Source organism: Aotus nancymaae, unplaced genomic scaffold, assembly GCF_030222135.1.
Source record: "Aotus nancymaae isolate 86718 unplaced genomic scaffold, 86718_ANA_hifiasm-v0.15.2.pri h1tg000040l, whole genome shotgun sequence".
Lineage (NCBI taxonomy): Eukaryota > Metazoa > Chordata > Mammalia > Primates > Aotidae > Aotus > Aotus nancymaae.
Genome location: NW_026988454.1, coordinates 60,937,270 through 60,953,047, shown reverse-complemented (window position 1 = coordinate 60,953,047; position 15,778 = coordinate 60,937,270). Strand labels below are relative to the sequence as shown.

Here is a 15,778-nt window from a genome sequence, read left to right as displayed (position 1 = left end):
CATCTCAAACTTTTAGCATCCAAAATGACCTCTCAAATAGGCTTCATTTCCCATCTCATTCTCTATCTAATATTTCATATCTCAGTATAAAGCACCACTCTCCATGCAGCTGCCCAAATCAGAACCCAGGAATAACTCTTTCCTTGTTTTCAACCCATCTTCTACATGTACAGCCTAACAACAGGCTCTGCCAATCTACCTCTAAAATAAGCCCCAAATTTATTGACTTTTTTCCATCTCTACCACCATCACCCTAAATATCACCATATTCTTATACCTAGACTCCTACTAGAGCCACTTCCATTCTTAACTCCTATTCCATTCTACACTGAACAGCTCTTATATCATATTCTACATCTCATCACTCCCCTGCTTAAAAGTCCTTCAATGTCTTAAAATCCAAATTATTTTCCAAACCATTTTCATTTGCCTACAAGGCCTTACATCATTTGGTTCTTTCTCATCTCTCCAAACTCATCTTGGGCCACATTTCCTCCTCAGTCACTATGCCTAAGACATGCTTATCTTCTTTTGACTTCTCAAAACACACCCATTGTGGACTCAATGTTTACATCCCCCTATAATTCATGTTGAAATCCTAATCTCCAACATGATGGATTAGGTGGTGGGGCCTTTGGGAGCTGATTGGTCATAAGGGCGGAGTCCTCACAAATGGAATCAGTGTCCTTATAAAACAGACCAGAGAGAAAGCTCTTGCTCTATTTTACTCTGTGAGGACACAAAGAGAAGACAGCTATGAATTAGGAAGCGGGCCCTCATCGGACACTGAAATTGCAGGCACCTTCATCTTGGACTCTCTAGACACTAGATTGTGAAAAATAATGAGAGGTCTTCCCTAATCACCTTAATATAAATAGGTTCAATTCTAATTGGTCAATATTCTCAGCACCTTACTGCTTTCAAAATAGCATAAAACAAAGCTTTGTGCACTGGCAGTATCATAGCCAATGAGGTTTACCCAAGGCACAATAATTGCTAACTGCCAACAGCATAAAACCAACTGCCAAAAAAATGCTTTGTGTTCTACAAGGCTTATGAAAAGAACCAGATATAGACAAGTGTCATTTTTGCTACAAAGAATGCTTAAAAAAAAAAAGTGGGCAATAGAGAAGGGTATCTTAGAAGAAAAACCTATGTTTATTATACTTTTAAAAGCTACACATAGGATTAGTTCTCTGGAAGTGCCTAGAATATTTCCACCTAGGTGTCTTTGCTCTTGCTGTTCCTCCTGCCTAGGAAGATTTTAATCCCAGATAAATATGCATGATCTCCTAAACTGCTTCGGGTCTTCATTTAATGTCATCCAATCAGTGAGGACTTCCCTGACCATCGTATTTAAAATAGCAACATCCTTTCCCAACACAGTCCTTTCTCATATTCCTTTGTTTTTTCTTGCATGGCACTCATCATCATAAGACATATAACACATATCACCATCTCTGATGTGACCACTAGTATAGACTCCTACTTGGCCCTTTTCAAATCCTATTTGCTTCCTTCTAATTCTTTAGCCACACTGCAGCCAAAGGGGCATCTTAAAAAGGGAAATCTGAGTCTGTTATAGGACTGCTTAAAATGTTTCACTGGTCTCCTACCATCCCACTCTCCACTCTTCCTGCCAGGGATTAAGTTCAGTATTGTTAAAATGGCCTGCAAAGCCCTGAACAGACAGGGTCTCTAACTTCCAGTTTTACCTCCTTACCACTCTCAATCTTGATCAACATGTTCTAGTCAGGATGGCCTTTCAGCTTTCAGAACTTTGTAAACTCTTTGCTTCTAAGCCTAGCCCAGATCATTCCCTCTGCCTGGAACACTTTCATACAACCACACCACTCTAGCTCTTCCTTCTTCCTCTACAACTTCAGTTATAAATGTAGCAATTACATAAACACTACATTAAACATGTCTGGCTCCCCTGCTACCCTACACATTCAGAGGGAAGGGATTGTGCCTGTCATATTTACCCAGTGTCCCCTGTGCTTAGCACAGAGGCTGGCACATAGTCAGTTTTTTTAATGGCTAGCTAATCCACACTACTACAGTCTGGGCATGACTCTCCTATAATGAAGACAGAATCTGCAGCCCTAAAGATCAAACACAATGAATGTTGTTTCCAAGACTTGATTAAACATAAGAGTACAAAATCTGTGAGAAATATTTGTGGCAATGGAAGAAAAAAGCAAAAATTTCCAAAAACTCACAGATAAGGAATGAAAAATAACAGATGAAACAAGACTGGCCATATACTGGTAACAGATGAGACTCAGTGACCAATATAGATTTATTGTACTTTTTTCTTTGCTCTTATTTACACAATGTAGTCTCAGTGTTCCAAAGACTGGTAAAAATCTGAATTTTGCTAAAGACTTTAAAAAAGGAAGCTTATCCAATATCAACCTTTCAATGAGAAAAAAAGTTCAAGAATACTTATGCCTCCTATTGACAGTTCTACTTAAGAATCTACTTTTATACCACCTACAATTAGAACAGAACCTGACACTGCAACAAAAATCATATAAATTGAAGCCTCAATATAGATACACAGATAGTAATAGCTGCATTAAGTCTAAAAACTCTTGTTTCTGTTTTAGTAGTTTTTCTATGTTACCAGTTATTTCTGGAAAGTTATCTATTTCCTTCTACCTAAGTAAGTCCTGCTTAAAAAGAAGATGAAGAGAGAAGGGAGATGGGAGAACAATAAAAATTATTCATACAGGAAGCCCTTTTGGAATCAACTGAAAACATCTATCATCAGAATTAAGGTATATGTGATTATTGCTTTACAATCCTTGAATGAGAGTCTTATGAGGTATTACCACCTTAGTATTCGTAATAAAACTCCAGCTTTTCAGACATCACCTAGGGGAAAAGAATGGAACTGCGGAAGGGGTAGAAAAGAAAAAACAGTCCAGCTTAGAGAGAAAGTGACCTGCCATGGTCATATAACTGATAAGAGACACAGCAATAAATAAATAGATCAGGTCTAATGTTCCATCTCAGAACAACAGATTCTTAGTCCGATACTTATTCTACTATAAGCAGAACTAGTAAAAACAAGGCAATGCAATTACAACCCACCTGTCTCTATCATACAAACCTCCAAAAGCTGGAATCACTACATTTAACTTTTATGTTACCTACCAAACAAAAGTATTTTGCAAATGTTGTGACTTGTTATAAAATTACCATTAGCTAATCACTATCTCCTCTTAGAAACCAGTTTTAGGTTAAAATGGCACATCAAACAATTAATGTCTCTAAAATATTAATTAGTTGAAAAAGCCTAACCACATTTTAGAAACAGTGTACACTTTTAACATAGTAGCAGTCAAACCTTGCCCTTATTTGCAAGTCTATCTAATGCCATCCCTCCTCAACTTTTTAGTTAGAACATATACTCAGAAAAGCAAGGCTGAAAACTGTCATGTTAAAAATATTTTTATAGATTTTATAGAAATCTATAAAAAAATTGCTAGCTTATAAGAAAAATGGCTTGACATTAAATAGATAATAGCCTGCACTTGTAGTAACAAGTGTCTCATAAATAAAAATGCTACTTTCTTTTCTTTCTTGTGGTCATTAACTTTGTTTCACAGAGAGGCTAAATATTTTTATAAAATGAAAACTCATTAAAAAAAAACACTGAAAGGCACAGTATGTCTTAAATGAGTTTTCTTGGTTTCATAAGCTTTTCTTATTTCTCTTTCACAGAGTCCTGAGAAATTAAAATTAGCATTTGAAAGTATTCAAAAGTTGTTTTAATTGTTGTTTAGCTGTTATGATCTACAGGTGCAGTTCTAAATGAAACAAATGTGCCATCTGTTATGTCTGAATATTGAGAAATTTATAATTGCACTAACAGAAAGGTTTAATATCTCTGACTTCACAAATTAATAAAAACTTCTTTTGGAGGAAAAAACGCTACATAAAATCCAATTCCATAAATAAATTCAAACACGACACTTCCTTTAGTTTATATTAATGGTAAACTAGTTATGAAAAACTGTTAATATTATTTCCTGGTAGTATTAGAAAGGAATAAAGAAGTCATGCAGCTAATACTTAGTTTCTTTACTCTCTGCCAAAGACCATATGAGGTGCCAGGGATATAAAAATGTAAGATATACTCCAACCAGCCTAATTGATATGCCAGCAAAATACATAAACCATATAACTACACTAGAGTGTGATAAAATACAAGAGAAAAAAATGCATAAATGGACAAGGAGTCACGACAGCATGAAAGCATTAACAATTCTGCGTCCACCTTCCTATAAAGCTCTGTGAAGACAGGAGCCATGTTTGTCCCATCAGTGCTGGATGATCACTAGCTCCTAACATAACGTCAGGTATATATTAGATGTTCAATAAATGTCTGTGGACTAAAACAGTAAAAGAAGGAAAGCTTCTTATAGAAAGTGACAACTGAGATGAGCATTAAAACATCAGTAGGAATTAAAGAGGAAAAAAGTATTCTTGATAGAAGAAACAGAATAGAAAACAACCACCTTTTGCCCATTTATGTTAATTAGCATTCAGCATTTTACTCCAAAATATACTTTCTACAAGCAACATTTATCGAGCCAAAGATTTCCAAAATGAATATTCTCATTCTGAATAAACAGATAATAAAGTATCAAGGACTCCAGTATCTACAGCATACTTCTCATTAGACTTTGCTGTGAAGACCTCTCACAAGACTACTCAAAGTCTTATGAGAGGTATGTTAGCTCAATCATAGTAGTGTAAGCTTAATCATAACCATCACTAATAAAACCAAACAAAATAGCTATAAAAATAATTTATAACCAAAAATAAAATGGAATAAAGAAGATTTTAACCAAACACGATTTTAAGTTGGACTTAATCAAACTTCACTTTAAAATTAATTTAATAAAATTTAATAAAGAAACGTTTACAAGTCACATACTCAAAAAACAACATAAGCCAAGGCAGAAATAATTTTATGCTTAAAAAAATTGTAAAAAGGGAGGACGTGGTGCAGGGGTTGAGGGGCACATGTCCCCAGAGGAGAGTAGAGGACAAGGTCAGGGAGACACGCACTCAGATCGCGCTCAGAGTCGATGAGGGAGCTCGCGCCGGCCTGCCATCTCCCTGCGGGCCTCAGAGATAGCATCCCGCGCAGTGCAGAGGCGACTTGGCTGCGATCCAGACCCAGCTGGAGATGAAGTCTTGCTCTGTCACCTGGCTGGAGTGCAGTGGCAATCGTTTTCACTGCAGCCTACAACTCCTGGGTTCAAGGAATTCTTCCATCTGAGACTGCTGAGTAGCTTCCATCACAGGCTGGAGTGCAATGGCAATCGTGTTTCACTGCAACCTCCGCCTCCTTTGTTCAAACAATTCATCTACACGAGCCTGCCAAGTACCTTGAACCACAGGTGCTTGCCACCACGCGTGGCTAATATTTTTGAATTTTTAGTAGAGGTGGGGTTTCAGCCTGTAGCCCAGGATGCTCTCGATCTCTTGACCTCGTGATCCACCCGTCTTGGCCTCCCAAAGCGCTGGTATGACAGATGAAGTCTTGCTCTGTCACCCGGCTGGAGTTCAGTGGCAATCGTTTTCACTGCTACCTACGACTCCTGGGTTCAAGGAATTCTTCCATCTGAGACTGCTGAGTAGCTTCCACCACACGCTGGAGTTCATTGGCAATCGTGTTTCACAGCAACCTCCGCGTCGTGGGTTCAAACAATACTTCTACATGAGCCTGCCGAGTCCCTTGAACCACAGGGTCTCCCTGTTTCACCACGTTCACCAGGCCAGTCTCAAACTCCCGACCTCATGACCCACCCTGACCTCATGATCGTGGCTCACGTCAGCGTCGACCACCCCTCCCTGGACACAGGTGATCACCACCTCCAAGTACCTGAGACTACAGGGTTCTCGTAAGCCTAGGAGGTGGAGGTGGTGTCGACTGACAGCTCAAGATGATCTCAAACTTTTGCGCTCCAGTCATCCTCCTACGTCGGCCTTTCAGACTGCCGCAATGACAGGCGTGAACATGGAACCAGCCTGGTCATATCTGTCTTGTGTGTTTCTTTCCAGTCCTTGTTTCCGGTCCGGATGCATAGTTGATGGTGCGGGCGTTGCAAACAAAGGCAATTTTCACACACATCTCACGATCCTGCCTTGTTTTTCCAGTGCCAAAAGCCCCATTGAGGGTGGCGTGCATGATCCCTGATGGTTTTATATAGTGTAGAAAGCATTGGCGTTGGCCGTGTGTACCTGTTTTTTTTTTTTTTTTTGATGGAGTCTCTCTCTCTGTTGCCCAGGCGCAACCCCCGTCTCGCGGGTTCAAGCGATTCTCCTGCCTCAGCCTCCACAGTAGCTGGGACTACAGGGGCCTGACACCACGCCTGGCTAATTTTCCTATATTTAGTAGAGACAGGGTTTCACCACGTGGGCCACGATGGTCTTCACCTCTTGACCTCGTGATCCTTCTGCCTCAGCCTCCCGAGGCTTTTGCGGTGGGATTTCCATGGGACAGGCATGCGTGCTTGTGAACCGATGGGGCTTTCCAGATCCATGTCCTGGCAGAGGTCTCTGGCTCGGTGTCCCCCATCGGCTGCCTGACTTTTATTACTAGTATTATTATTATTTTCTCTTTTAAGCTGGGCTCGCCTTCCCACCCATGTTGCTCAGTTGCTCAGGCTGGCCTCGAACTTATGGCCTATTTCAACTTTAATATTATTGTTGTTATTGTTCTTATTATATTCATGAGGTATGTGGTGGAAGCTACTGCTACTTAGCTGTGTTGGGAAACTCTGTTCTTAGGACAAATTTTCATACTCTGTGAAAATTTCCCCTTCAAACGAGCATCTATTGAAAGATGGAAACAATTTAAAAAATAAAGAGAAAGACAAAAAGCAAAAAAAAAAAAAAATTGTAAAAAATGCAGTTATTAGATTAAGTCTGCTACAATATGTTATACCCAGTTCTGAATGTGTAACATTTTGAGTCAGACTTCAGGTCAAAGATAAACATGAGCTGTAGCTTTGTCAACCAGCCTTTTATTAGTTGACAAGCATTTTCTTAAAAGGCCTGATAATAGGTATGTTAGGCTTGTGAGCCACATAGTCTCCTCTTAATTATTTAACTCTGCTGCTGAAAGCAGTCACCAACAATACATAAATGAACGAGTGTGGCTGAGTTCCAGTAAATCTTTACTTACAAAAACAGGTGAGTAGGCCATGACCATATCCTGGACCATAGCCCAGGACCATGTCCCGGAATCTAAAAGTGATTTCTCACTAACTCTTTTCATCAAGTCAGCTTTACTCCCTTTCAAACACTTTCACGTAAACTGTATTAGTGTTTCATTAAAGCCTCTACATATATCAATGAGGCAAACATAGCAGATATTCTCTTGTTTTATAGATTAAGAAACTGAAGCTAAAAGGGACTGATTTGACCTAAGGACTTCTAAGACCTGAGACTAAAAACCAGGCCTCTGTTCCTTTTCTAACGCTTAGCTTAACCAAATCTTCCAATGCCCCAAATGAAACATTTAAATCATTTATAAAATCCTCTGCTGAACCTGAGTCCTTTTTAGCAGACTCGGCCATTCACAATAGACTTTAAGAATACCTACTCATCTGTCTAATTAAATTATTAACTTCAATTCTGAAGTTAATTCAAATCCTCTCTTTACATGATCCCCATCTTCCTCCATTTAGGCTATCTTGTTATTTACAAGTCTCCTAAAATATCATTTAATCTTCAAATCACCAGCAAGAAAAAAGGCAGTACATCTTCTTAAGGAGGTATAAATTATTTTAATCATTTAATAAGAATTTGTGAACTCAGTAATCAAAATAAGAGGCCCAGTGCTTAACTTTGCAGAGCTTATAATCTAGTTGAGAAATACCAGATGTATAAACATGAAACTAAGGAGTGACTCCATGTAACCTAGGTCAAATCCAAAAAATTTAAAACAAAGAAATGAAAAAACGTAATTTACAGAATACACCGTCATAAAATACATGCCTTACTTGCTCTTGATACCACAGAAATGCCCTAATTGTTGTATAATTAAAGTTTAATGAATACTAAATACCTACAAACACCCATTTGATGTAGTAATAGTATAGTTCAAAAGTTAAAACTAGATCACTTTTTTTTTTTTTTTTTTTTGAGATGGAGTCTCACTTTGTCGCCCAGGCTGGAGTGCAGTGGCATGATCTCGGCTCACTGCAACCTCCGCGATTCTTCTGCCTCAGCCTCCCGAGTAGCTGGGACTACAAGCGTGCACCACCCCGTCAGGCTAATTTTTTGTCAGTAAAGACAGGGTTTCACCATATTGGCCAGGCTGGTCTTGAACTCCTGACCTTATGATCTACCCGCCCTGGGCTCCCAAAGTGCTGGGATTACAGGCATGAGCCACCATGCCCAGTCCACATTTTTTAAAAATTATGGGAGCTGGAGGTTTTCTTCTGTTTTATTCTAGTCATTGCCATGAAAGAATGTATACTGGACTAACTCTCTGGCCAAAAACATTGTTGAAGATAGATCAATTACAGGACATGCCCTCACTTTGCATGGTAGTATGGGACTGGAGAAGTAATCATGCAAGTTGAAACTAAGCAAAGTGATCTTAATAACTAATGGGTACAATTATCATTGTTCTACAATCTTTAAAAAATGTTGTCAAAACATTAAACTCTTACTGTTGGTTATAAATGTACACTAGAGGCTGAGCTTGGTGGCTCACACCTGTAATCCCAGCACTTTGGGAGGCCAAAGCGGGAGGATCATTTGAGGCCAGGTGTTCAAGACCAGCCTGGCCAACATGGCTAAACCCTGTCTCTACTAAAAATACAAAATTAGCCGGGCATGTTAGCACATGCTTGTAACGCCAGCTACTCAGAAGTCTGAGATATGAAAATTGCTTGAACATTAGAGGCGGAGGTTGCAGTGAGCTGAGATTGAGTCACTGCACTCCAGGCTGGGTGACAGAGTGAAACTTCGTCTTAAAACAAAACAAGACAAAACAAAACAAAACAAAACAAAACACCACAATAAATCTATAATTGAAAATAAAAAGGTTTTAAAAATCCTAATATTTATTTAGTACATTATAATTTAACACATTAGAAATACTGAGAACTAAAGTGTTTTATTTTTAAATTTTATTTAATTATCATTTTTTTAGAGACAGGGTCTGTGTCACCCAGGGTGGAATGTGGTTGCATGATCACGGTTTACTGTAACCTTGAACTCCCTAGGCTCAAGTGAATAGGAATGAATAGGACTGCAGGCACATGCCACACGCCTGGCTAATTTTTAAATTTTTCTGTAGAGATGGGGTCTTGTTATGTTGCCCCAGCTGGTCTCTAACTCCTAACCTCAAGTGATCCTCCCAGTTGGGCCTCCTAAAGAGTGCTGGAATTACAGGCCTGAGCCACCACACTCAGCCAAAAGTGTTTTCTTTGTAAAAACTTAAGAACTATAGTTTGAAGAGTACTTGCTTTCTCAAGATATAACTTATGGGAAAACATCCTTCCTATGCCTTGGTGAACTGAAGTCATTCTTTCTACATTTTAATCAATTCCTACATGTTATTATTTGTATTTCAATATCATAAAATGTCTGAGAGTTCCTTTAATATGAAGTTTTATATAGCATCACTTCCTTTGGGACATCTTCATCCTTTTGTCACAACTACGTTCCTTATTTATGTCAATCCGTTCACCTTTACTGCATGTAAGTTCCTCAATACAAAGTTCTCCTGGTTGCATATCTAGTCTCTTGAAAGGCAGCCATGTCAACACTTTCAAAGTCAGCTATTGCTTCTATGACTCCGTTTCTTTCTATTCGAATTTCATTCCCAACATTATCAGTTTGTTTCTTTGTTGCATTTTCATCTCTCTTGGTCAATTCCCTTTTTCAATTACCCATTTTTATAAAATGTTACATGGGCTTATTGTTGGAGACAAGGAGGCAACACAGTTACATGCTTTGCCATCTGTGGGTAAAATGAATAACAGAGAGGAGAGGCCAATCACTGACAGACATGCAAAGAAGTGGCATAATTTATCACTGATCATAAGCTCATCTGTTGTTATGTAATGATTCCTGGACTAAACTAGCAATGAAGTTTGCATTTAATGTAATTATGTACAGTTAATATACCATGGTAATTGAAATTTGAACCATATACTTGGGGACCTGGTGTTATGTAACTAAACTATGGTAACTGAAATTCACGCATACTGGAACCATGGAAAGGGAGGACTATCTGTACATAAAACAACTTTTTTTTTGTTTTTTTTTGTTTTTCTTTTTTTTTTTTTTTTTTGAGACGGAGTTTCGCTCTTGTTACCCAGGCTGGAGTGCAATGGCGCGATCTCGGCTCACCGCAACCTCCGCCTCCTGGGTTCAAGCAATTCTCCTGCCTCAGCCTCCTGAGTAGCTGGGATTACAGGCGAGCGCCACCACACCCAGCTAATTTTTGTATTTTTAGTAGAGACGGGGTTTCACCATGTTGACCAGGATGGTCTGAATCTCATGACCTCGTGATCCATCCGCCTCGGCCTCCCAAAGTGCTGGGATTACAGGCGTGACCCATCGCGCCCGGCCCAAAACAACTGTTTAAAGACACTAGAGGGTGATCAATGCAGGCAAGATCACAGAGTTATATTCTCCAAAACGTAAGGAATACAGAGATGAGCACCACATTCCACTTAGCTTTTTCCTTGAGAGTATTTTCTAAACCACAGCAAGGAGAAAGGGAATTGAAGCACAAAGCAAGTCTACTGTCCTGAGAAAGCAGAGGTTGGAGTTCAATCTCCACACAAGTGGAGGTATCTTTGTACACACCCAGGATTTTCCATTTTGTCCACAGAAGGGTCATGCCTGAGGAATAAGGACAACATCCTTAGAGTAACGGCACTTCGTTCAGAAGCTAATCACGAGTTTATATGACATATGCCATATGTTCGGGGCTAAGCAATCAGTGTAATGCTAGAGAATCCATGAACAGAGGGACACTAAAAGCAGAATGTAAGGAATGACTAAAGTAGTTTCTGTGCAAATCTGGGCATGGAGGCTACAATTTAAACTTGTACTACCAATTCTAAAATGTATCAATTACTCACAGGGTATGGCTGTATCATATTTTATAAAGTGGTATTCCAAAATTAAACAGTATTATTATATTTACCATTTTGTAATCCCATCCAGAGCTGCTTGTGATCTTTTTTCTGCATTTCATTGATTACTTGACTTTTATGTTTTAAAGCATCAGCTTCTTTCATACATGACATAAAATGAGCTTCAATTGCATCCTTAGATGGACAGTGCAGAAGGTCTTTTTCTGGAAAACTCTATCAAAGGAAAAAAATACACATATAAAACAGGTATACATATCACAAAATTAACCTCTTAAAAGAGCACTATATCCCCTAGTTTTTCAATTTTCTAGTAAACTATCTCTTAGCATTGCAATAACTCAAAATACTTTTAAATTTAACTTAAAAATCTTTAGCTATCTGGCCCATTTTATACTTTTCCCAAATAACTCTTGCGTGTTTTGTGACAACATGAAAAAAGCCATCAAAAGGTAATAACTTGAAAAATAGCTTTTCAACTGACCATACTAAGTATTGGCAAAGATGTGGAATAGAGCCCTCACATTCTACTAGCAGAAATGTAGAATAATAGTATAACCACTTTGGAAAAGTCTGGTAAGAAGAGCAAACACACACCTACCATCTGACCCAGCCATTCCACAACTAGGCATTTACTAAGAGAAATGAAAGCATTATGTCCATATAAAGACTTGCTACATGAATATTCACATTAGTTTTATTTGTAACAGCCCCAAACAGGAAACAAACCTAAATATCAACAGGTAAATCAACATGTAAATTGTGGTATAAACTTATTCCCTTTGAATATGTAAAGCTTACTGTAAGTCAATTTAGACCTCAATAAAGCAGTTTAAAAGTAGATTTGAAAGTCAAATAGCTAAATTTACACTCTATAACTTCACTGACTCTTTTAGGCAGCTAAAGAAATGATCACTGGACATATAAGGAGTTATGCAAATGAGAGGACTGATGCACTTTTCACTGAAAAAAGGATAATAACAGCTAACAGTTACTGAACACTTACTGTGATACTATATTAAAACTTTTTATATGGATTATCTAATTTAATCCTCACAACACTTGAGGTAAACATTATTATCGCTATTTTACAGATTAAAAAAATTAAAGCTTAGGGAATGTCTAAAGTCACGAGTGTCATTCAGCTTGCTAGTCATGGAGCTAGGATTTGAAGCTAATTTTACTCAAGTCCTATCTTTTAACCACTATACAGTATCACTTCCTCCAAAGACTTACATATTTAAGATAATCATTATATTCAAACATGATTTTACAGTTATTATCCTATATATCCTAATATAATATCTTAATAAAAAGAGCTAAAAATGGCACACAAAAAAAGCAGCGTTTAGTTATAGCCTACTCAGCCTATTTACAAACAACATTCAATTATCCCTGTCATGGAGCTTTTATACAAGAATGAAACGAAATGATAAGGAAAGAAGCTCCTGAGTAACTATGAAACACTGATGGGAAGCAGGAATTAGAGAGAAAGGAAGATATCATTCCTCATCTTGCTCTAATAAACTTTTTTAAAATAAGTAAAATTTATGATTCATATACAGTGAAATGCAGAAATCAAGAGTACAATTAAATGAGTTTTGACAATGAGTAACTGTCAGCCCAAGTATAGAGCATTACCATTACCCACAAAAGTTCCTCTGTGCCTTTTGCAGTCAGTTCCCTCATTCCCATCCCAAGAAATCGCTAATGATGATGTACAACACCAGATCAGTTTTGCCTGTAATAAAATCTCATATAAACAGAATTGCAATATTGTGTAATTTAGTATCTTTCACTTAGCATAATACTTTTGAGATTCATTCGTGTTACTGCACATATCAGTAATTAATTCCTTTTTGTTGCTGAGTAGCATGCCATTTAATGAATACACTACAATCTGCTTATCTAAAAACTTGTTAATAGATACTGGGATTGTTTCCAGATATTGGCTATTATTTAAAAAGCTGCTATGAACATTAATTCACAAGTCTTTTGTAGAAACATGTCTTCATCTTTCTTGGGTATACAGCTGGAAAAAGAAATGCTGCGTCACAGAGTAAGTATATGTTCTAACTTTACTTAAAAACTGCCAAACTATCTGTCAACATAATGTACAATTTTACACTCCCACTAGCAATGTATGAGAGCTCTGGTTACTCCATGTCCTCTAACTTGATACTGTCAATATTTTTCATTTTAATCAATCTAGTGAGTTTAATGCAATGTCTCTTTGTGGTTTTAATTTACATTTCCATGATAACTAAAGATGTTGAGTGCCTTTTCATGTGCTTGTTGGTAAATTCACATATGTTCTATGAACTAAGTTTTTTGCACTTGTTTCAAAGCAACTACTAGGGAACAAGTTGAGCATAATGTGGATTTTATGGTTACATATGTAAATATTATTCACAAGAAATGCCAGGTACACAGAAAATTTCACCCAGCTAAACCAATCTGCTAGGAACACATACAATGTATACATGTGTACATTTCCAAAATGGACCAGCTACTTCATGTTATCACCTGTATGCATCCACATCAGGTGCTACAATTATTTGTCCAATTTCAGAAAATCCTCCTTTCACTTCACCTGTCATGATGCAAATCTTCCATGTGCATTTCTGCAAGCAAAATTCCAGTCTTTGGAACATAAAATGCCATCTTTATTGTACTATTTATGTATTTCTCATACATATTACCTGTATAAAACTGTGCTATGGTTTGTATTAGGTTCCTGTCTTTTGTCAATATAAGTTTTTGGATGTTGTGCCCCTAACCCTTTTCCCCAGAAGTAACCCTTTCCCTCTTAAGTCCTGTCGTTTTTATTGCACTGTTTTTAATGGTAAAGTTAAGAACACACACAATGTATTACAGTAATGCCTACAATGAGCAGACATCCTTGCCTTTTTCCTGCTCTTAGGGTGAAACATTCAATAAACCATCATTTAGCATGACTTTAACTGTAGCCTTTTCATATATATCCTTTGTCAAACTGAGTAAATTCCCTTCTATTCCTAAGCTTACTATAAGTTTTGATGACAAATGGGTATTAAATTCTGTCAATAAATGACTTTTTCTGTATCCATTGATTTTTCTATTTTATTCTGTGATTTACATTGATTGAGATTTTTTTTATTTCAAGAGGGTCTCACTGTGTCACCCAGGCTGGAATGCAGTGGTGCAATCACAGCTCATTGCAGCCTCAACCTCTGGGGTCCAAGCGATCCTTCCAATTCAGTCTCCTGAGTAGCTGGAACCACAGGTGTGCAGCACCACATCCAGCTAATTTTTTGTAGAGATGAGGTCTCCCTATGTCGCCTAGGCTGGCCTTTAACTTTGGGCTCAAGCAATCCTCCTCCCTCAGCCTCCCAAAGTACTGGGATTACAAGCATGAGCCACTGCACCTGGCCTACACGGGCTGAGATTTGAATGTTGAATCTATTTTGTATCCCTGGGATAAACTCAACTCCGTCATAGTGTGTATTATCCTTTTTAATTATTGTGAGATTTAATTTGCTAGTACTTTGTTGAAGGCTCTGGCATCCACGATCATGAAATACACTGGCTTATAATTTTCTTTTAGTGTCTTTAACAGGTTTCAGTATCAGAGTTATTCTGGCCTCTAACACAAGTTGGTGTCTCATTTCTGGAAAAAGTTTGTAAAGATTAACATTATTTCTTAAATATTTTATTTTATTTCGTTTCATTTTAATTTTATTTTTAGAGACAGGGTCTCACTATGTTGCCCAGACTGGAGTACAGTGTCTATTCACAGGCACAATCCCACTATTGATCACCACGGGAGTTTTGACCTGCTCAATTTCTAACCTGGGCCGGTTAACCCTTCCTTAGGCAAGCTGGTGGTCTCCTGCTCCCATAAAGTCACCATATTGATGCTGAACTTAATGCGGAAACCCAATCAGCATAGCGCACTACAGCCCAGAAGTCCTGGGCTCAAGTGATCCTCCTGCCTTAGCCTCCTGAGTAGCTGGGACTACAGGCATCTGCCACCACGCCCTACTAGTTCTCAGATATTTTTTAGACTTCACCAATGAAACTATCTTTGCAAGGTGTTTTACTCTGTGAGGTTAAAATTACAAATCAAATTTATTTATAGATTAAGGAGGTATTCATTTCTGTTATCTCTTATGTCAGTAACTTGTGTTTTCATTGAATTTGTCCATCTGTCAAATTTATTGGCATAAACTTATTTATTCAATTAATATAAATGACTTATATAATGTGCAGTCTTTTGTATCTTCTTTCACAACATGATATTTTCAAGGTTGTAGCATATTATCAGTAATTCATTCCTTTTGATGACCAAATTATACTCCATTGTATGGATATGTACAATATTTTGTTTATTCATCAGCTGATGGGCATTTATTTCCCTTTGTCTATTATGAATAACACTGCTGTAAACATTTACAGGTAAGTTTTTGTGTGAACACAAGTTCTTTCCATATTCTGCATATTAGAATTACATATTCAGTTCTCTTGGGAATACCACTAGAACTGCTGGGTAACATGCAAGTATACTATTTGATGACATGACAACCTGCTTTCCAAAAAGGCTATACCATTTTACATTCTCAATCAGCAATGTATGAAGCGTCTAATTAGCC

General features: G+C 37.8%; 1 protein-coding gene across 5 annotated transcripts in view; it reads right to left on the bottom strand.

The window, feature by feature from the left end:
- The window catches only part of ATG5 (autophagy related 5), a 125,956-nt gene that overhangs the window by 68,576 nt on the left and 41,602 nt on the right, over nt 1–15,778 (bottom strand). For 4 of the 5 annotated variants that reach the window (XM_064360814.1, XM_012438436.2, XM_012438437.3 and 1 more), the window contains one exon: nt 11,201–11,363. In XM_064360814.1, the coding sequence (XP_064216884.1) occupies nt 11,201–11,363 (163 nt within the window). Of the gene's footprint in view, nt 1–10,592; nt 10,894–11,200; nt 11,364–15,778 lie in introns of those variants that run through there. The other variant, XM_064360813.1, reaches the window with a different exon arrangement.